The sequence below is a fragment of the Myotis yumanensis genome, unplaced genomic scaffold, assembly GCF_028538775.1.
Source record: "Myotis yumanensis isolate MYYU_CA2020_CCGP unplaced genomic scaffold, mMyoYum1.0.hap1 SCAF_6, whole genome shotgun sequence".
NCBI classification, from domain to species: Eukaryota; Metazoa; Chordata; class Mammalia; order Chiroptera; family Vespertilionidae; genus Myotis; species Myotis yumanensis.
This window is the reverse complement of record NW_027223757.1, coordinates 90,680,658-90,702,859: the sequence shown is the minus strand read 5'-3', so window position 1 is coordinate 90,702,859 and position 22,202 is coordinate 90,680,658. Positions and strand designations below refer to the sequence as shown.

The 22,202-nt window shown below is 43.5% G+C and overlaps 2 protein-coding genes across 4 annotated transcripts in view; one reads left to right on the top strand and one right to left on the bottom strand.

Annotated features, from left to right (window-relative positions):
- The window catches only part of KCTD20 (potassium channel tetramerization domain containing 20), a 29,132-nt gene extending 24,131 nt beyond the window's left edge, over positions 1-5,001 (top strand). Inside the window, exon 8 of the mRNA XM_070418684.1 lies at positions 1,420-5,001. Within this exon, the coding sequence (XP_070274785.1) occupies positions 1,420-1,712 (293 nt within the window). The 3' untranslated portion in view covers positions 1,713-5,001. The remainder of the gene's footprint in view (positions 1-1,419) is intronic.
- A 3,194-nt stretch (positions 5,002-8,195) lies between these two features.
- Positions 8,196-22,202, bottom strand: part of STK38 (serine/threonine kinase 38) — a 39,905-nt gene continuing 25,898 nt past the window's right edge. For 2 of the 3 annotated variants that reach the window (XM_070418682.1, XM_070418681.1), the window contains exons 8-14: positions 20,972-21,074; positions 19,865-19,926; positions 13,391-13,508; positions 12,032-12,155; positions 11,740-11,835; positions 10,669-10,763; positions 8,196-10,163 (exon numbers count right to left, since the gene is read on the bottom strand). In XM_070418682.1, the coding sequence (XP_070274783.1) occupies positions 10,033-10,163; positions 10,669-10,763; positions 11,740-11,835; positions 12,032-12,155; positions 13,391-13,508; positions 19,865-19,926; positions 20,972-21,074 (729 nt within the window). In that variant the 3' untranslated portion in view covers positions 8,196-10,032. The remainder of the gene's footprint in view (positions 10,164-10,668; positions 10,764-11,739; positions 11,836-12,031; positions 12,156-13,390; positions 13,509-19,864; positions 19,927-20,971; positions 21,075-22,202) is intronic. The other variant, XM_070418683.1, reaches the window with a different exon arrangement.

Here is a 22,202-nt window from a genome sequence, read left to right as displayed (position 1 = left end):
GCATAGCTTATGGAGGTAGGCTGCAACTACGGTCATAGCTTATGTCCTGAAAACTTCCAGAGGACCTAGACAGTGGACAAATGAAAACTACATTTCTACCCAGGTTTCAAGGATCTTTATTTTTGTTTTGTCCTTATGTTTCCTTTTCGCTTTATTTCCAGTTGAAAATGCTTTAAAGCAGCTGCAGGAATAAGTTCCAATTTCCTGCCTCAGCATAAAGGGAGCAGTGAGGGCTAAGGCCTCTGGCGGGTAAATGGAGCCACTCTGCCAGATCCTTGGTGAGGATCTTTCTGGGTCCTGGAAAGGTCCTTCTGAAAACTCTCTTGGAGGCTCTGAGTTTGTTCCATTATGTGCCCTTGAGAAATGCCTGGACGTTGGCAGAGTTGCTTCAAATGATCTTGAGCAGTGACAGCCTCCCCACCTGTGGACTCTGTGGAAGGTCTCAGAGACTGACTCCTGCTGAAGCTGTCCTGGTCTCCCTCCATGGGACTGGGACATATGTTTTGTTACTCTTACTGTCCCAGTCTTGCCCACGGAACCCATCAGGCCTTCATTGTGTCTGAATTAGGCTGGAATTTGAAGTTGGAAGAAATTTTTGAGATCTTCAATTAAACCTCTGTACTTCCCTTGTCTCTTTGGAAACCCCAGGAACAGGGTGGTAGGGATCACTCCATTTCCCACAGCAGCCCATCAGCTTGTCCTACCATCAGAACATTCTTCCACATAATAAGATTTCTCCCATTCCATGTGATAGCCTTTCAGATACTTTAGGCAGCATCCCAGTTTTTTCTTTAGGCTAAACATTCCACATTCCCTTAACTGGTTCTCATACAATGTGCCCTCTAAGCAATAGAATTAGAGGACGGAGTAGCCATGCCCTAGCAGGGTTTTCATTCTGTAGTATTGTTGCCAGTAACTAAAGCAGGGGTGGCAAACCTTTTTTCTGCCAAAGGCCATTTGGATATTTATAACATCATTCGCTTAATATAAATGTATAATATTATTCACTTAATATAAATGTATGTTGCTATGAAAAAAAACTCCTAGATTTATTGAATTTCAAATCCTGCCTGCGGTTGCCTTGGCAGGACCATCCAAATGATTTTGCAGGCCTTCCATGGCCTGCGGACCAGACATTCTGCACCCCTGAACTAAGGCGTCTGAAATTAATAAGAGGTTTCTCTCCCCCTTCCATTAGAAGGGATAGAATTTTTGTTACTTCCCTTCTAGGGATAAGACCAACTAACTGAGCAGGAGGGCAGAGAGCGTATAGGTGATTGGGGCTGGGAGGACATGGTCAGAGACTGGTCGCTTCCCCTGTAATTTTCATGGATTTGGGAGGAATTCATGTGGTGAGGAAGTATGGAAGCCAGAGTGAGCATTTGCTGAAGTCATGAAAACGGTCTTTTTCTGTTTCAGGTTACCCTACCTGTAAAGAAAAAATTAAGAGAAGACCTGGTGGCCGATCTGAAGTCATCTATAATTATGTGCAGCGCCCTTTTATCCAGATGTCATGGGAAAAGGAAGAAGGAAAGAGTCGCCATGTGGACTTCCAATGTGTTCGGAGCAAATCCCTCACTAATCTGGTAGCTGCTGGAGAAGATGTCTTGGAGGACCAGGAGATATTGATGCATCACCCGCCCCAGGTGGATGAACTTGACCGACTAAATGCCCCACTTTCTCAGATGGCTTCTAACGACTTTCAGGATTAGGGCCAGCTATGGGTCCACCTCTCTGCGAAGCGTTTGTCTGGGCTGCCAAAAGCCAGTTCTCCCCATCCTTTCCCTTTCTCCCATAATTAACGTGCGTCCTTTTCAGTATATCTGCACCTCCGCCGGGGATGAGAAAGCGCTGGTAATGAAGCTCCCAGCTTTGCAGCAGCCCTGGTAACTTGAAATTTTAGGTCTGGTGCTGTTCACTGAGCCTTTGCATAACTGCAAAGCAGAAAAGCAAGTCAAGACTCCTGTTGCCTCATTTGGCAAAGCAGTTCTGATGCTTTATGCTGTGTCTTGGCTTTGTGTGTTTTGTTTTATATCAGGCACATCACTTAGCCGTGAAGGGACCAAACTTAAAGGAGACAGTCTCTATCTTCTGCAAATAGCACTAATGGCATGCTCATTAGAGGTTGATGAAGATGCCATTCCTAGTGGCATCTGTGCCCAGATTGCATCAGGGAAGAACGAGGCTCGTATTCAACATGTCTAAAAGGAAATTCGTAGGCGCTAAAATTCAGTTTTGTTTTTTCTTTAAATGCAAGAACAATCCAAAACCACATGGATTCTGTCACAGGAAGGAAAGTGGCATCACGGTGTTGATGGAACCTTAGCGTCATGGTGTTTAGATTAATTCATTTAGAAGGAAACTCAAGTAGAAGAACCTCTCCAGATGGGGCCACTCTGATTGCCCTGGCTTGGAATTGGTGAGAAGCCATAGGTCTTCACCCAGGAGCAGCATGTTGCTGTGGATGTGGATGGGCGACCTTGGATATGACTTCAAGGCTCCAGCTGTGAGCAGACATTTCTCACCAGGGCTCAGTTTCTCAACAGGAAGACTTGTAAGAGCTCCAGTGAGGGGACGTGTGGGGGAAAGCTGGATGGGGAAGCATTACCTGCTCAGGCTTTGTCCCAGTACAGGATTCTTCTTTGTGCATCCTTTTCATACTTAGGGAATTTTTTTTGATACCAGGATATTTTCATTTTGAAATAGCCTATCAGCTGCTCACACTGAGTAAGAAACCATACTAATATCATCCCCCAAGGAAGGATGAGTTGAAGGGAAGTGAGACCTAGTAATTGTTTGCTCTGTCACTGCGTGTCAATGCACAGCGACAACCAGATCACCCTCCCCAGCACTGAACCGCCTTCCCCAGTGTCCCCATGGCTAGAGCTGGATGTCATGGGATCATCTCCCCTTTTGCGCTACTGGCTGGCCTTCCAGTCACCTGCCCCGGGTATTTACTCATCACAACTTACAAAGAGGCACATAGTTTTCAAGTCCTTTAAGAGCATGACTGGCTTTCTTAAATCCCATTCCCATAAGATGCTATAGGGCAAGCTGCTTGATTCTGTTTTGACCATGCTAGTCACAGTCCTCCAAGAGTGAAGTCGGATGGGCGTTGAAAGCTGCTCTTTCCAGGCTTGAAGAGCAAGAATCTTACTAGTAAGTGTATTCTCTGCATGTGGTCAGCATCACAGTGGAAATCAATGCTCTCTTCCTCTGAAAAGTAATCGGGGTTAAACTGAACCACCCCCCACCCCATCTGCAGAGTACTGATTACCATGGCATCCATTTGTAAGGCTGATGGCCAGTGGGTAGCTTTATTTCTGTGAAACTGTTGGCTCATATTGAGGTCAGGTCTGGCTATGACCTTACCAGTATACATTCATGCCCACTAGGAACCGACCAGCCCAGTATTGTTTAATGGTGCTTCCTTTACTTTTCAGTTGACTTCCATGTCATCACAAAGGACATTTGCATTGAGTGTGTAGTCTGTGGTATATGTATAACTTTCGTGACACAGCTAATGTTTTGGTAACGTTTAGTAAGTGTCAACACGCTGCAGCTGATACTCTAGTCCTTGCTTAGTTGGAAAGCCAGGTATGAAAGTATGTCATGTAGTGAACACTTTCTTCTATATCAGTGGTTCTCAACCTTCCTAATGCCGCGACCCTTTAATACAGTTCCTCATGTTGTGGTGACCCCCAACCATGAAATTATTTTCGTTGCTACTTCATAACTGTAATGTTGCTACTGTTATGAATTGTTATGTAAATATCTGATATGTTATATGTGTTTTCCGATGGTCGCAACCCACAGGTTGAGAACCGCTGTTCTATATGAATGATTAACTTATTCTGACTTTTAAGAACTATACCTTCTTTTCCCAAATTGGGTTAATGTGCTCTTGGCCCCAACCCCATGGACAATCGGGGGAGGTAAATCTGCCACCGTCACCAGGTGTGGTGACTGAGGAAGAAGCTGGAGCGGGAGGCTTCTCCTGCATCCGCGCCCTCCCAGCCTGGAGCTCAGCATCATTGTCACTTGGTGGCTCCCCTCAGAGCTGCTGTTTCCAGGGCCAGGACATTCTGCTGTGGCAGGACCTCTCGGCCAACACAGGCTGGGTTGTAGTCATTCCCTTAAGAATCAGTTACTGGCCACCTGGACAAGAGGTGTTTCTAATACAGAGGGTAGGACTCAGGTCTGGTGTTTTTTCTAAGTGCCTAAATAAGTAAGCCAGGTGACTTATACAGAAGCATTTTCATAAGGAAATAGTTTTACCCAGACTGTCTTAGAGGTATCTCAGCAAGCCAAGATGAACCTGATTTTGAGGTTTAGAATCAGTTCATGTCTGCATCATATCACGTATTGTTGAGTAGGAAATATTTGCCATTGAGACTTGGAGAGTACTGGGCAAGGAACAGTGTTAAAATGTGGTGATATTAACGATTTCTCAGGCTGAAAAGAATGACAGCAAAAGGTAAAGAAGCTGGAAAGTAGCTGGATTTACTGCACAATATACAATAGCCAATATTTTCAACTAAATTCCAAGAGAACGATGTGATAATGTACACAGTCTAAGGAAATACTGTGGAATAAGCCCAGGAGGGAGAGCTCTATCTGCACAGTGTTCCAACAGATCCTTGTGTAAGTAAAACCAGTCAGAACACAGGCTTTCATTCACACTGTCCAAGTGTGACATGGAGCCTTTTGTATCCAGTGAAAATAGAAAGTTAACAAGGGGTTTGAGTATTCCATTTAATGTCATCATTTTGAAATTAAAATGCATAGTGAGTTCAGAAAGCAAACCTGATGCCTTCGTGGGAGATGGAGCCACAGTCGTGCTCTGGGTGGGACCACCACTGCAGGACATTTTCTCTTAAAGGCAAAATGCCTTTAGTTTTGCCTCTTTACTTTGTATTTAAAATTGCACATGTTTACCTACCAGTGTTTACGAAATCCTATATTTAGGATGCTTTTTTTAAAATAAAATATTATAACTTGTGTCCATGTTGTTCTTTTGGCAGAAAAATAAAACTAGGTTTAAAAAGGGACTGAAAGGAGCGGCACCAGTGCCCAGTCTCCTTTCCTACAGCAGCCGTGGGCTTGCCACAGGCCTGTGTGTTTCCCGCTCTGCTGTTTGTACGTCTAGGTTCCAGAGCCCTGATGGTCTCCCTTCTCTAGTTCCTGGTTAGCTTGCATTCGAGACCCCCTGAACCCTCAAATACAACTAAGTAGGACCTCGCAAAGTCAAATGTAAGTTTGAAAGATAGAGGACTCAAACTTTGATGTCCCAGTTTGGGTTTATAGCAAGTGAGGAACCACGGCACCAGTGAAAGGTACGTCCCTTGGAGACATCGTGGTGGAACCTCTTTCTCATCCTTAGCCCTACTCGGGGCTGGTGTCTACTGAGGCCCCTCAGCCCAGCCTGGGAGCCTGCTGCTGGTGACACTGAATTTCAGGGGTGCTGAAGCAAGCCTGGGCCTTCCTAGCAAGCCTGCCTTTATCAGCTCAGAGGTTAAGAACACGCTCTGTAAACATGGCCTGCAGAGTATGTTCTGTGCCGAGCACTGCTGGGCCACAGGGACACCCTGAGTAGGACACGGTTCCTCCCATCAAGGGGCTTTTATGATCACATGAAGAAGACATCAGTAGACAGTCCAGGTCACTTAGGAGCCCCATAAAGGTGGAGTAGCCAGTTTTTACTGAGGGTATAGAGGTCACGAGAGAATTCTAGAGGTGACCCATGAACCAAATTGTGATGGATGAATACAAGTTGTTTTGGATCCATGAGTATGAGGGGAGGAGGTATCGTAGGCCAACTCAACTGTAAGCAAAAGTGACATAATTGCTTACTGTCATCAGGGAAGTTGGGGTGATGCAGAGAAGAGGCCAGAGTAAAGACAGACAGACCTCAGACAACGGTGTATTGGGAGCCCTCAAGGCTTTATGCAGAAGGACATGATCAGACTTAAAATTTAGAATTTCTTTGGCAGCAGGGAGGATGACAGGCTTGAAAGAAGGACCCGGGCAAAGGTCACTTGGAGACCACTGTGATGGGTTCAGCACAGAGTGAGGAAGGCACTGAGGATGGAGGCCATGCTCCGGACCTGGACGTGTTTGCTGTTGGGAAGCATGTAAGGCATTTCTGGCTTGGATAGCTGAGTAGACTGAGCTAGAAAAAAGGCTATGGAGGCGAGAGGAGCTGGACAGCCTTGGCCTGAGCCGGAGAAGGCCATCCAAATGGCATTTCTGGTAGGCACTTGGCTCCATGAGACCCGCAATCTGGGGAGTGGTCTAGGTAGGCTGGTCACTTCGAAGACCTCACCACAGAAACATGGTAGTTGAAGCCGCAGTATGAGGCAGATGGCCTAAAGATCATGAGTAAAAAGAGGGCAAAAAGTCATTGCTCTGAAGAGCACCAGCTTTTAAATGGTGGCAGAGGAACTACAAGAAGGGAGTCGGAGAGGTGGGAGCTGTTTTTAAAGTCAACAGTGTGAGTGCAGCAGGTTGATCAAGATAAGGAGTCAAGAAACCAATGGGTATGGCAGGACACCAGTGACCACAGGAATAGTAACAGAAATACCAGCACGGTTTATACATGGGATACTACTAACATTTCACACAAGGAAGAGGCACCAGGCTGGAGTGGGTTGAAGTGGGGGAGGGAAATGACATAACAAAAGTGACTGCAGTGTTCTTCATAAAGCAGTAATTACTCAACTCCGTGCCTCTACCACAGCACAAGACCATACCTTCCTGCCTCCAACATCCTGGACTGCTCACTCCTCCCTGCCAAGTCACTGCTGTCTGCAAACATCTCCGGGAGCTTCCCTAAGCTTTCCAGCAACTTTGGGTTGGTTTAAACGTATTGTTACATCGCCACTAAAATACTAACTATAACCGATGCTGCATTGTTAGCCACTTGGTGGGAATTCTCCCCTCACTGATGTGCAGTTCAGAATCACACAGCACTCACTCCCTTGTCCGAGTGCCTGGTATTGAAACTCCGTATAATATGGTGCTTAAATGTTATTTGGGCAAGATGTTTTTCTCTGAAAATAATGCCTGAACAAGCATGTGGAGGTTAGTTTTAAGTCAGTATTGGCTTTGATAGATAATTCTGAGAAGATATATGACCTAGCAAAGGAAAAGACCATTCACTGAATCCTTCTGAGTTCTGAAAACACCATGAGGTTACACACAAAGGCTATGCTTTTCAAGGAAATAATTCAGAGAAAAAGTATTAGTAGTAAGTAGCAGAGGAATCCTATTATGCCATATAGATGAGTTTTAAAATTAGCAATCTACTATTCAGATCTTGAATATTAATCCCAAAGGAATTCGCCTGTATGTTATTTTTGAAAGTAATTCTACAAAGGAATACGTGCCCGGCTGGCATGGCTCAGTTCTTGAGTGTCGACCTATGATTCCTGGTCAGGGCACATGCCCAGGTTGCAGGCTCAATCCCTAGTGTGGGGGCGTGCAAGAGGCAGCCGATCAATGATTCTCTCTCATCATTGATGTGTCTCTCTCTCCCTCTCTTCCTCTCTGAAATCAATTTAAAAAATTATTTTTTTAAAAAGAAAGTAGGAAACAGAATCATCTGTGAACAGAACCAATACTGAGCCAATCCCAACATGTCTGTGACGAGCCTTGGAAAGACAGCACACATCTGACTGCATTTAGCTTCCCTCTGCCTGCAGGTCCGACCCTGGTTTTTGCCCCTTCCTTCCTGCCTTTTTCTCAGGCTTCCTTCTCTAACCTAGAGAAGGGGTAAGTGGGATCCAACAGGACCCAAATACACACGATCTGGAGACAGAACCCTGCTCTGGTGGACATGGGGTCTGAGTCCTGCCCTGAGAGCTTTTGAGATTCCTAGTCAACCCCAGGCTGGGGAAAATAAGTAGGGCTGAGCTGTAAACAGTTGTACAGAAGGTCCACCAGTTGAGAGCACTGTCAGAAAGGTCTCCCCTTGGCCTTAATGCAAGAGGAGAGCCCACTGCCCTGTGACAGAACCAGGTAGAAAGAACATGCGTGGGGCCAACAGAAGACAGTCTCTTTGTATGGACAGCAATTCAGAAGATGCAGGCCCAGCTTCCCTGAGACAGAAAAGCACTCGGCCTGCAGACAGTGATGCAGTTAGCATTCTGCCTCTTTGAAGTGGAAGCCACATTTGAGTTAGAACACATTACACGGCTTTTTCCACACAGTTTATTCAAAAGTTTAAAAAGTGGACATTTCCCCAAAAAACAAATGATCCCCCGCCACTCCCCAACACACAATCACCACTCCTTACCCATGCTCACCACAGACTCTTGCAAAACACATGGGGGTCAACACCCCAACTATTTGGTAATACAAAGAAACTAGTTACACAAAAGAATCTCATTTACTTCCTTTTCACTAACAGACCATGAATGAAAGATTAGGGGCAGACACATTACCTTCATCCAGAGTTAATACTTCCTTAAAATTCTTTTTTCTTTCTCTAAAACATGAAAATCCAAAGCAATTTCGTTTACTACTGTAACTTTGAATTTCATTTTTCTTTTCTGAATGACTAAGCTAGGACATACTTTCCTTTCAAAGCTGATCTTAATAATAACATCAAGGCTGGCAGGAAGTGGTCCCCCGCTGCAGCTTGGCTAGGATGCTCTGCACAGGTAAAGTTACCACCCAGGTGCAAATGATGCTTTCAGAGTTATTAAAATTTTTAAAGTAATGCATTAATATGGAGCCTCCACAATTTTCTGACACAGCAGACTTCCTCCTAAAGGTGGTGGCAGCTGTAAAAGAGAAGGCACTTTGTGCTCAAGTTCCGAGGGTGTCTCATGAGAGAAGGCCACAGCAGGGCCCGCTCAGCCCAAGCTGCAGGCCACCCTATAGGGTGGAGGGGAACATCCCCCAGGAAGGCATCTGCAAAGGAAATATCTGTAATCATGGTTCCAAGGCAAAAATGGTACTTAAAGATGGGCGAGAAGAAATACCGAAAGAGAAGACAAAACACAGCTGAGCTGCACCAAGGACTGAGGAGTGAACGAGACAAAGATCTGAGGCTGGCTCTGCACTTCCCACTGGGCTGGCTCCTTCCCACTTCCAATCAGGTTCTGGAGACCCGTGGGAGCAGCACCTCAGCCAAGAGGGTTCCAGGCTCCTGCCTGTGCCTGGCTCTCCTTGCTGTGTTCCCAGGAAGAAGCCGAGTTCCTGCTGGAAGCACCTGTGGGTAGTGCTGGTCCACGGCAACATCCGACTCAGGGACTTTCTGAGCTAGCCGAGAAGAGAAAATGAGGTCTTCCATGTGATCGGACTCCGTGGCAATGCCCAACGGCTTTGGGGGCCTTCGAAGAGCAACAATGGATCAAGCTGGTATTCCCCCATTAACACTCCAAAAAGCAGCATGAGTATTTCAGATGGTGGGAGGACAGGCATCAGTGGACTGAGTCTGTGTCCTAGTACCATAAATAAGGTGCAGCACGAATGGAGGCTGTCAGAGCCTCTCGTCGGGGGAGAAACTACCATCACCCCTCAGAGGATGGAGGATCACTTTCTTCAGCAGAACGCTGGCTGCTGAGGCTTTCATTATTGCTTATTTCCTTAGGACTATGGAACTTTCAGGTGTAAAGAAATAGGAAATACTTGGTGGGCTTGGCAGAAAGCATATCACAAAATCATGGGAATTGGCGGATATTCAGTAAGTACGTTACAATTTCAATAATGTTGGATGATGGCTGTTTTTTCCCCTTCATTCTGATGAACTTAGGAAAACTCAAGTTGTTTAAAAAAAAAAAATCTATCAAATTGGCTCGTGACGCTTCTGAAGAAGCTGCTTATGGCCGACGTGGTCGAACTGGCTGGCTCTGTTCTACAGCTTCAGATGCACTATGAAGAGAATCCACTGTCACATTTCAGGCAAGTTTCCGGGACATACGGGTGGGTTCCATAAGCTTCTTGGAAGCTCTTTCAAAAGTGTGTGAGAGGAACACGTGGTGTGTACACAGAACTCTGCTCCACGCAGGGTTCCACCCAAGGGCACTATTTTGCTGCTTTCATGTAGGAAGGTATTGCCCCCCGCGCAGTCAGGCCCTCAAAGCGCTTGTATGTGTAATTGATGAAGACCCAGTCCTTGTTCTTGTAGTCAGTCTCAGGGTGATTACTTGTTGCCACTGGGAAAGAAATAGACGTGAGAGTTGACTCCCTGCCTTACCCCGACAGCCCACTGGTACTGAAGACATGACATTCTGAAGAACATACCAGTTTCCTATCTGGGAAAAGCTATTTTTCACTCAGGGTGAATTTTCTACATTTGCTTGCCTATATGTTCCTTGAACCTCATTTTTTTCCACATATATTTAAAGCGGTTTATTTTCCCATTTCTGTCATTCCCGGTCACCCAAGCTTTACTGTAACAAACAGCAACAAGAGAGCAGACCTTTGTGACTGGCCCACCCGCTGGGCAGGCTAAGCCCGGGAGCGTGTATCCATCTTCCACGTGACACGGTCTCTCTGCTACCCAGCACAGCACCGGAAATACTTACCAAGAACCCGAAGACCTGAAGTTCCTCTCCACATCCTCTACCCTGATTTGTAAACATCACCCCAAAACAGGGCGGGGGTGGTGGTGAAATAATGCACTTGTAAGGCGGCCATAGGCAGAGTTGGTGGTATTACCTGTTGGCTTAAGAATATCAGATTCTGGAAACTCATCGAAGTTTGAGGTATCGTCAATGCTTTTGATTTCAATAGATATTGCAGCAGGTCTCTCTCTGCCAAGAACAGACATGCCAGAATTACTATGGTTAGTAATCAAATGGGTCATAACTCATCAGCCTTCCGCAGAGAAGACCCCGGCTCGGGTCTGACGCGAGAGACTATCCCCGGGCAGGCAGCACTCATTTTCTCTGAAAAGCTTCTGACCACGGACCAACCATACCAACTGACTACAGCCAAACAAAATAAATCACAATGAAAAACTATAACAATTATTCATAGCTAGAAGAACAATAAGGAGAAATTAAAGTCCAAGCTATGCACCCCCCTGACGACCTGCCCTGCCTGCTAGAAAGGGAGCCTGGGCCTCGGAGAGGCCCCTCCTGTAGGGCTCTGCCGGTCCATCCGAGATGCCAACGAGGAGGCGGCACAAAGGAGGCAACGGAAAAAATCACAGGATGCAAGTCAGAACAGTCATGAAACAGATGACAACTTCTTCACCTGCTGTGCAGCAACCACAAGCGCGAGTGGCCTGGGCCTGGGCCCACGGCAGCTGTGCAGGGGCCCGCTGGGCTGGGAGCGCTCCACACACCAGACGTTCTCCCTCTCCCTCCATCCCCTCCGGCCCCTTCCTGCCCCAGTCCTTCCACTCCTTCCTCCTCATCCATCTCCCAGAGGCAGTCCCTACCCTCTGGGCAGGGACAGTCATGCTGGTAGTCCCCAACACCAGAGAGGCTGGAGTGTTCCAGGTAAAAGCAAGGACAATACACTTCTTAGATGCTCCCTTCACCATGGAACCCAAAGTTCACTTCACTCTGGGAGTAACTGCTGGCTTTAACATATCCCATGACTCCGGGCTAACAGGAAGCACCAATTCCCAGTCCTCAGCATAAACTTACATCAGGAAAATACCCTGAATTTCTAAAAAGATCTCTTCTCTTACTTGGCTTGCCAATACTGGTGCTTCCAAATTAGTATTAAGCTAACTACAGAATTTCTGAAATAATCCTGAAAGTTTTCATATGGATATACCTGATATGTTCCCAGTCAACACCTTCAAAAAAAGAATTACTTTTGATTTCCTCAACTCCAGGGGCTCCAATCCTATGTTCCCATTCACAGCAGAATCTGGAAAAGACAGAGGCCTTTCAGCATACCTCAAGCAGTTTCTTTTGAAGAAGAAAAGGAATAAGCTCCCCTTTTCAAAAAGAGAAATAGGAGGAAGTAGGGTGCAAACCCAGGAAATAATGAAAGATTTAAAACACAGATTCACTGATGTCACAAAGCCTGGGTGGGGGCGGAGGGGGTGCTCTCTGACCGATACCTCAGAATCAGGGCCTTGGCTTTCTCAGAGATGGGAACTTCTGGAGGGAAAGTCAGCGTTTCTTTCCAGTTCATCACCTTCTTATATGTCTCTTGAGGGGTCTCAGAACAGAAAGGTGGGTAGCCTGTAATAAAAAGGAACCTGGAGCTTTCACATCGCAGAGCGTTGAATGTGAGATTATTCTCCTTAATACAATTCTCTATATCTTTAATGATCTTGTCATGTCCTTCCCCCATGACATCCTAAACAATATTTTATCTTCCCCGAACTCCTAAACCCAAAGTAAAGTTGTGCTCTTGGAACCACTAGGGAGCCAGCTAATAACTGGATCTGGAAAAAGAAAGAAGTAGACTTACAGATGCGGGAACCACTGTGCCCGAAGAAGAAATGAAAGGATGAAACATTACTAAGAAACGCCTCACCCTGGCTGGGTGGCTCAGTTGGTTGGAGCATCATCCCGAGCGACAAAGGGTTTCAGATTCAATTCCCGGTCAGGCTGCGGTTTCTGTCCCAGTCGGGGAGTGTACAGGAGGCAACCAATCAATGTTTCTCTCTCACATCAATGTTTCTCTCCCTCCCTCTCCCTTCCTCTCTCTAAAATCAATAAACATATCCTCAGGTGAGGATTTTTAAAAGAGAAAAAAAGAAACTACTCCATTCTAAGAACATCCAAACAAGTAGAATAAGAAAAAAGCATGGGTTTTGAAAGTGACCCCCATCCCTCTTTGAGAACCACAGGCACGAAGATAAATGCACATCATACTCCTCTCCCTGCCCTCCACACATGACACCCACTCCAGAGGCCTCCATCCACTGCTCCCAGAGACAACACAGTCAGACAGAGGCCTTGCCTGTTGTCCACGCAGACACACTCAGTGCCCCCACAGACACACTGACTCCCCCAGTGCCCTCGGGCATGGGACCACCCCACTGCTGTGTCCCCTAAAGGAGATATACCATCTGAATAAGAGGGAGAGATCAGAGGGTTCCATGCTTTGAAGACCCCGAGAGACGAAGGGGACAGAAAATAGGAAGTAAAGAGTGTGTGAGGCACTACCCACTGCATACAATGACTGTTTAATAAATGCCAGTGACTGAAAGAGCTGCTGGATGGAGAGGATGCAAAAGCAGAAGAAAAACATGATAAATGATCAGCAAAGCAACCACAGGATATCACTGTGCCAGAGAATACAGTAGGATGCATTTTTTGGCCAAGAGTTTTCTACTTGGGAAACTACTTTGAAAGATGGGGGAGGAGAGAGCACTTAGATCAACCTCAAATTGAAATGGGAGTTTATTATCACTGTAGGACTCCTTCCTGGCCACACAGAAAAAGCCGACTGAAAGCATACAACTTACCAATGAGCATCTCATACATGATCACGCCAAGCGACCACCAATCACAGAGCTTGTTGTACCCGGTCTGCATGAACACCTCCGGAGCAATGTAGTCAGGCGTCCCTACTGTGGAGAAGGCCTGAAACACGTACCACACGTCAGGGAGGCCCAGCAGGCAGGAGGGTGCCAGAGTTCTGTTCTACAGACCAGAGGCCCCAGCACCATCTAGGGCAGGGGTGGGGAACGTCCGGCCCACAGGCCATGTAAGGCCCATGAAATCATTTGGTCTGGGCCTGCCAAGGCATTAGGGGTGACTTAATTAAATGTTTGACCAAAGACAGCAGGCTAATTTTTAAGTTGATCATTGTGTATGGCCTGTGAATGATGTTATAAATATCCAAGTGGCCCTGGGCAGGAAAAAGGTTCCCCACCCCTGGTCTACAGCTACCCACAAACCAGACATGCAGGAAGGCCTCGCTGCTTAATGGCAAACCTGACTTGCCAGAGCACTTCCAAAATGAACACTAAAGCTGTCAGTGAGGGAGGGACCCAAAGCCTACTAGTCATGACAGGTACCTATCATGACAACTAGTCACAATTTCCTGACATCCAGGAAGGGCCAGGCTCTGTACTTATATGCTTATGAGACTATTTAGTCCTGACAAAACTCAGCAAAGAGGACTTTATTAATCCAATTTTGCAGATAAAAAAAATCTGACGCCCAAAATGGCTTTGCCCAAGGTCTCAGAACGAGTTAAGTGGCAGAGTGCGGCTTGGAAATTCTCTTGCTCCAAACCATCCCCCCTTTCTACTATATCCATTCTTTGATTTGAGAAAATCAAAAAGGGAAGTTTTATTATTAAAAGCTAAAGGTGCCGAACCAGTTTGGCTCAGTGGATGGAGCATTGGCCTGCAGACTCAAGGGTCCCAGGTTTGATTCTGGTCAAGGGCATGTACCTTGGTTGCGGGCACATCCCCAGTGGGGGGTGTGCAGGAGGCAGCTGATTGATCTCTCTCATCGATGTTTCTAACTCTCTGTACCTCTCCCTTCTTCTCTGTAAAAAATCAATTAAAATATATTAAAAATTAAAAAAGCTAAAGGTATATCCTATAGGCCAAAGGTTTATAAATGTCTATTTACCAAACTTAACTATGTCTATGACTAGTTGTGAGAGGAGTGTTTATAAATGCAAGGAATCTCGTCTCGTGCCCCAGGACTGCAGTCCTGGGGGAGCACAGCCACGCCTGCCGGTGTGCTCTGCACCGGAGCGTGGACCAGCTGGAAGGCTCCACTCGAGGTGCTTTCCTGTTACATAATTTCCAACATGAAAAGTACAGCTGTGTTGGTTTTTTAAAATATTTATTGTGAAATACTGCAAACATACAGAAACAAAACACAAACAACACACATGTAATTATTACCCATCTTAAAGAGAGGTTAAATAATCTGCCATATTTGTTTTAGATCATTTGTCTTTTTTTTAAAAAGTGAAACTAAAGAAAGACTGAAGCCAGATCCCCGGTCCCTCCCTCCACTAAAATTAAAACCACCCTGACAGTTGCTTGCTATGCTGGTATGAATATTCATGCAAGGTTTTTTTTTTCAGTTGCATATTACTTCCTGTATATTTCAACTTTTAATAAAGGATTTCACACTGATCTGTACTATTTTACAAGGCTTGCTTGTTTTACTCCAATTATACACGAGATTAATTCACGTAATTCTTTCACTCATTTTACTACTGTATACTTTTTCATTACACAAATGTCATGGTGTTGTTTCTTTATTCATTCTCCCGTAATTGGACACTTATATTGCTTCCAATGTTTCACTAAAACAAAAACACCTGAATGAACATTCTTGTATCACTTCCTGGGCACTTGTGCAAAAATTTCACTAGAGGATGTAAGAGAAATAGTATCACTGGACTTCTACTTAATTAGCAGTCTTCCAATTGTCCTTCCATGTGGTTATGCCCATTTAATCACCCCAGGGGGGAGCAGCTCCTGATGTTTCATGTCTCACCCATACTTAGCTCTGTTGAACTTTTTAATTTTTACCAATCTGATGAATATGATATGGATCTCACTGTTTTAATTTGCATTTCCCTTATTTTCAGTAAGGCTGAGTGCATATTCCTATGTTAATTAGCCATTAAGGTCTTTTTTTTTTTTCTGTGAATTCCTTGGAGTTAAGATCCTTTGCCCATTAGGTTTTTTTTTTCAGTTGCATTATCTTTTTTCTTATTGATTCAGAGGAATTTTAAAAATAAATCCAGGGCATTAATCCTGATTCAGGACATTAATCCTTTATAGTTTCACATATTGCAAATATCTTCTCCCAGTTGGAGGCTTATCATTTATTGATTTTTTTAAATGATGCAATATTTGTCCATACCAAAAATGTGTAATTATTGAATTATAAAGCATAATAATGAAAACAAATACTCACGAGTTCAACTGAAAAACCAAAATATTACCAATAACATTAAAACTAAAAGTGTACTCATCCCATTTCACCCCATCCTTGGGCTCTCCTAAACTCTATATGCTCAATTTTATGTTTATCATTCCTCTGCTTTTAAAAAGAAATTTAATTTTTTGCCATCTGTCTAACTCATTTTTAGTTTTGTTTTTGAGCTTTGTAAAAACAGCATCATTCTACATGCAGCCTTCTGCTATTTGATTTGTCCTCTGAATGTTTTGTTTCTAAAATTGATCCATGATATCACATGTAGCTGTAGTTCAGTTATTTTCACTGCTATAAAATATTCTATTCCAGAATGTAACCATTTTCCTGTAGATGGACAGAACCACTGAGTAATTTCCATGGTATGGGGTTTGTTTGTTTTTTTGCTATTATGAAAATGCAATAAACATTCTTTGGCGTGTCTCCTGGTTTACAGGTACAAGCATTTCTCCAAGGCACATGACTAGGGGTGGAATTGCTGGGTTGCAGGATAGGCACGTGAATTGCAAGACAATTCCAAAGTAGTTGGGCAACATGACTTATCTTCTCCTTTATGTCTTTCAACATACAGAAAGTTGTGTGTGTTTTTTATAAGCAGTAAAATAAAACACACTTTCTTTATGATTTGTACTTCTTTTATGATATTTGAGAAGTCTTTCTTTACTCTGAGGTTATAAAGATATTACAAGTATTTGCTTCTAAAATTGTCAAAGTTTTACTTTTCATCTACAATTTATTTTGTGTATACTGTAAGACAGAAATCTACTTTTCCACATACATAATTGCACAGTATTTTCTTTAACAATACATATTAAATAACATAAATGCCAGTTTTATTTTGTTTTAAAGCTTGAAGTCTAAAACATGGATTGGGCCCCAAGAAGAAACCCTTCAATTTAGGGACTAGATTTATTCCAGCAAAGCTGAATATTAAGTAAACCTTATTTGTTCAAAGATTTCTATTACGAAACCAGAGCTCTATTGCCACAGGAAAAGAATTACTTCAAGATACTAAGACATTAAAAGACTCCTGAAGTTATAAAGTACAGCCAACAGCAGGCACAAGCCTGTTACTAGAATCCAGCCTCAGGAGCTCACTGTCCTTTTAACAAACCGTCGAGGGACTGCCCACTTCCCAAACTTTTGTCTGTTTCCCATACTAAGGTGTCCTCCATACTAAGCTCTTAATACCTCAAATCTGTATCCTTTTTCTTTTTGGTCTCTGGATATTTTTAGTGTTAATTAGAGCTGCACTTTTAAGAGCTCTGTCGGTTGTTAATAGTCATTTTCAAACATGACATGTTCCAACTTATTATTTCATTTAGGATTTTGGGGAAAATAAAGCAATTTCACTTCCTACTCAAACACTTCGATAACTTCTACACTAAAAAAATAAATACATTGGCAAAGATCGGATGCCTAGATGCACTTCAACTCTTACCTCTGTGGTTAATAACTTAAAGCTGACTCATACCTATTTCCTAATCAGTTACTAGGCCTAAGGTTACCCAAGACCACAAAGCTATTTAAAACATTACAATATGATTTAAGCAGCCAAGGAGTGATCCTTAAACCTCTACTTTATTCAGTGATTCTCAATGGACTGAAAAGTAACAGACTGTCGAATCCCGGATGGAAGGCAGGGTGGGTGGGTGGGAACCTGCCTGCATATATGCATAACCCTTGGACACAGACAGTAGGGTGGTGAAGGCCTGGGGCAGGAGCGGGCTGCAAGGGGTCGGTCAATGGGGGTGGGGGAAAGGGGACATATGTAATATTTCAACAATAAAGATTTTTAAAAAGAAAAAGAAAGAACAGTAATAGGGTGGGTGAACAATATGATAGGCTTAACCTAGAGCAGTAAATCTACATTAAGCATTAACTAATATTAACCTCCTGTTTGGTTCTGGCTGAATGAGATTGCCTATGAAAGGTCAAAAGCACAGGGTTAATTGACCTTGTGAAGACAGAAGTAGTTTTATTTTCTTCAAGTTATCAAAATTGATAATATGAGGATGACTTTAATACATTCCCATTTCTACCATAGATAAAACAAAAAGGTCAGAACATTAATCACAGCATGAGAACCTTAGTTTACTAAGATTTTTAAAAACTACAAAACATTTGAACTATTAAAGGACAGTGAATTCCAAATACAGCAACAGTGAGCTCCTCTTCCTTACAGACCTGTAAGGGGTTCCTAGTAAGCCTGACATGACCCTCTGTGCGTGTCAAAGAGCATTAAGCCCGTCTCAAAGTATAAGAATAATTGAAGGTACTTAAGCTTAATTACCCCAAAAATAAATATTAGTACAGCGGCCAAAGGTTAAATATTGGCTTGCTTTTATTTTAAAAATTAAAAATCAAAGAAGATTCCTTACCTTTTGTTAGCTTCCAAAACATAGGTAAATGTCAATGTCCCAATAACGCAGAAGCTATTGTTAAGAAATAGTCTCAACCTTCACTGCACAGGGCAATCACCCAGAGTCCTTTTGAAAATCAGATACCCAAACTCTATACCCGAAACTAAGTCAACCAGAATCTCTGGGGTGCACCCAGACACCTGGATGTTCTGAAGTCCCAGGTGATCCTGATGTGCAGCCAAGGTAAGATCTGCTCTATGGAGAGACACAATAGAAGCACCTGGCCAGATCTGTTCCGACATTCCCTAACCCTCACCAAGCTATGGAAAGTTTTTAACCACATACAGAATTTAGACATTTAAAGAATATCAGAGTTCCTAAGCAATAGAGACTATGATGTCACTAACTACCCTGATTATCAAATATTAATTTCAGTTACTATATCTCCAAAAGTATTTGGGTTAAGTTACTGCCTCTCCCAAGGCCCAGGTTTAACATAAAAATCATAATACGCAGAAAACATAGTCTGAGCCCACATATGGGCCTCAAGTAAATTTTTTTTAAAAAGCAAGCCTTCCTTTGATTCTTTCTCAAACAATTCTACAGGCTTCCATTTTCACATGACGGGACAGCTACTTACTAGTGACCTACTAAGTCAGTCATTAAAAACACCATAGAGAACTCTAATTCAGTATTTTACCAAGAAATTTGGCTGAAAACCAGGATCCAGCCCACCTGCCAAGTTACTATTGTATCTGTATACGTCACAAGCAGAAGTGCCACCATGTCTATGTAATACGCACGCATGCTCATCACTCCTAGTCAGGCACAGCCTTCCAGTGCGCTGCTCTTCCTTTCTAATGGTCAGCTTTTAGTTCAGCTCTACCATCGTCAACCTCATTTGCTGCAGGTTTCTAGCAAAGCCTAAGTATGCAGTGATTCACATTTCTATTAATTTCCCAATAACTAGACAGTAGGACACGTACATTGCACTTCAAATATAAACTAGTGAATCAGAATAAAAGCTTGCTAATAGCAACATTTCACTGGTGAATTTGTATCATTTAAATAACTTCCTACATACGATCAAGATAAATCCAATGTTATTTTTTAAACCTGTGACACATAATTTTATGTGTATTTGCTCCAATATCTATAAAGTAAGCAATAAGCATTTCCCTTAAATTTCTCTCCAATTTTAAACACCTGGTTCTTTTTCCTACCACAAAATAGAAAAGGGTGGGGCAGGTAAATCGAGGAGTAATGACTTGCTGAAGTGAATCAAATTTTAGAAGTTTGTGAACCATTATTGTCTTAAAGCTCTGGGGAGACATATGTGCTTAGTTTCATTTTGAGAACTGGAGCTTAAATATGACCGTTTTACCATCATAAAAATAGGGAAATGGTGGGAGAGGAAAGAAAGGGGTTGTCACCAATGTAAAGGTCAGAATGAGGTCATCTACTGAAAATGACACAACCAAAACCAACTAGTATCATCTGCTTCCAAATGACAACAGTACACTATTAAGGTCATCTTAAAAAGCAAGGGATAGATGTGCTGCAAATCTATGCGCATATTTATCAAATGCAAATTTATGTGCACATTTTTTAACATATTCATACTTGGCTTGTAGCATTTAAGAAGCTACAGAGATTACTTACTAGCTGACGTCTATTTCTTTTCCAGGTTTCTGCTTTCCTTTTGGAATTCATGTTCTGGAAAGCTAAAAGTAGAGAAAACAAGTTCTATTCAAAGTTCAGACAGGAATGTTTACTACTTTTTTAGGCTCTGGTCCAAACCACATGAGCCCTAAAGTCTGCCAACACATCAGTAACTTTGGATGACACATTTCCCAGCAAGCATTTGTTCAAAGAATCACACAATGAGATCAAACAGCACTTCCATATGGATCATGTGGCTACAGAGAACACAGGCCAGCCTTGATCAGAACTACAGGGAATTTCATCAGAATCACCGGAAATTCGGTCTCATCAGAAGCAAAGGTCCCAAAATGGACCTAAAACATTTACAATTTCTCAAAATTACCATCAAATTTCCAAGAGCAGTAATTGTTAATCAGAGATTCCAGGGTTTATAATACATTATTTGATATAAGCTCTCTAAGATGAACTGTAGTTTTACTATATAATTTCAGTGGTTTGATTGATAGTGAAAGTAACACTCATAAAGATAAATTTCTTTCTGCCACGACAGAAAGAAGCATGTAGGATAAATCTGTTCTGGAACTGTTCCCAGGACTTCCTCCTCTACTGCCCCAAATTCCTCCCCAGGAACCTTCTCATAGAGCTCCAAAGCAAGCTCTTTACGACATGCGTCTTAACACATTGGGGGCACTTCTCTGGCCTCACTACACAAGCACAGATCATTTCACTCTCTAAAGGCTCCAAGGGCCCTCGCTGGTTTGGCTCAGTGGATAGAGCATCGGCTTGCGGACTGAAGGGTCCCAGGTTCGATTCCAGTCAAGGGCGCATACCTCGGTTGCAGGCTCCTCCCTGGTCCAGGCCCTGCTCGGGGCTTGTGCAGGAGGCAACCAATCGATGTGTTTCTCTCATATCGATGTTTCTCTCTGTCTTTCCCTCTCTCTTCTACCCTCTCTAAAAAGTCAATGGAAAAATATCCTCGGGATTAAAAAAAAAAAGACTCCAAGGGAGACTCTCCTAATCTGTCCTGCATATTCTGTTACCAAGGACCAGCTCTACCAGGCCCAGTTAAGGAATAAAAAGGCTGACATCACTGTTCACACTTACTGAAATCACTGGGAAGGCTGTGGTTCAAATTCCTATAAAATTCTGTCCTGTGTGCTTTCTTCAGGCCTGTGCAAAGCCCAAAATCAGAAAGTTTCACATGGCCCTGTGGGAAGAAGAGACCACGGATGAGCGTTCGTGGATGTGGAACACAGCAGTATCCTCGTAAGATCACCCCAAGTTCTATTACACTAATAAAAGTATTTTCAATTTTGCATATTATCTTTTTTTTGTCTAAATATGAATGTTTAAACATAGCTGAACCCTCCATAGCATTTAAAGAGAATTTCACTTCTTATATATATAGTCTTAGAAATTACCATTTTTATTTTTTTTTAATATTTTTTTATTGATTTCAGAGAGGAAGGGAAACGAGAGTGAGAGAGAGAAACATCGATGAGAGAGAATCATTGATCAGCTGCCTCCTGCACGCCCCCTACTGGGGATCAAGCCCAAAACTTGGGTGTGTGACCAGAATCGAACCAGTGACCTCCTGGTTCATAGGCCAACGCTCAACCACTGAGCCACGCAGGCCAGCTTACCATTTTTAATGTTTACAGATAATACTCAAATGACTTAGTACATCGCTGCTTACCTAACATCCCCCTCATACTTTTGCTCACTTCACCCCCAATTCTTCCCTCTCACTGCAATGTGGACTACAAGCACCCCGGTGCTGTCTCATTCATAACTCTGAGGCCACACTTCTCAGACTCCGAGTTGTTAAATGGCTCGCTGGTGACATGGCAGAACCGAAACCAGAAATCAACAAGCTCTTTCTCTGCCAACCAGGATTAGCTCACCTCTGCACCCCTGACCCATCTGGAAAGGGGGACAATGACATCTGCCTAGCAGGAATGAGGAGAATTAACGCATACAAGGCTCCTAGCTTGGTGCCTGGCACATAACTAGCCCTAAGAAAGAGGTAGGTGTTCTTGAGTGGTTAAATTTTAAGTAGAGGAGGTAAGCCCCAAAATAGGGGAGGGAATCCTGATGCTCAGCGATCTGTGCTGCTCAAGGTCACACACTTAGAAGTGGCGTGGCCGTGTGAGCCCCGATGACTTCAACGTGTGTGGTCATTCCATGATACCACCTTCCTTCAGGCCCTAACATAAAATTTCCCAGGGGACAAGGCTACAGCAGCCCTGCTCAGAGGGTCAGGTTTTATTTTATTTTGTTTTTAAAGAAACCCCATTAGATCCCGGCTGGCATGGCTCAGGGGTTGGGTGTCCAC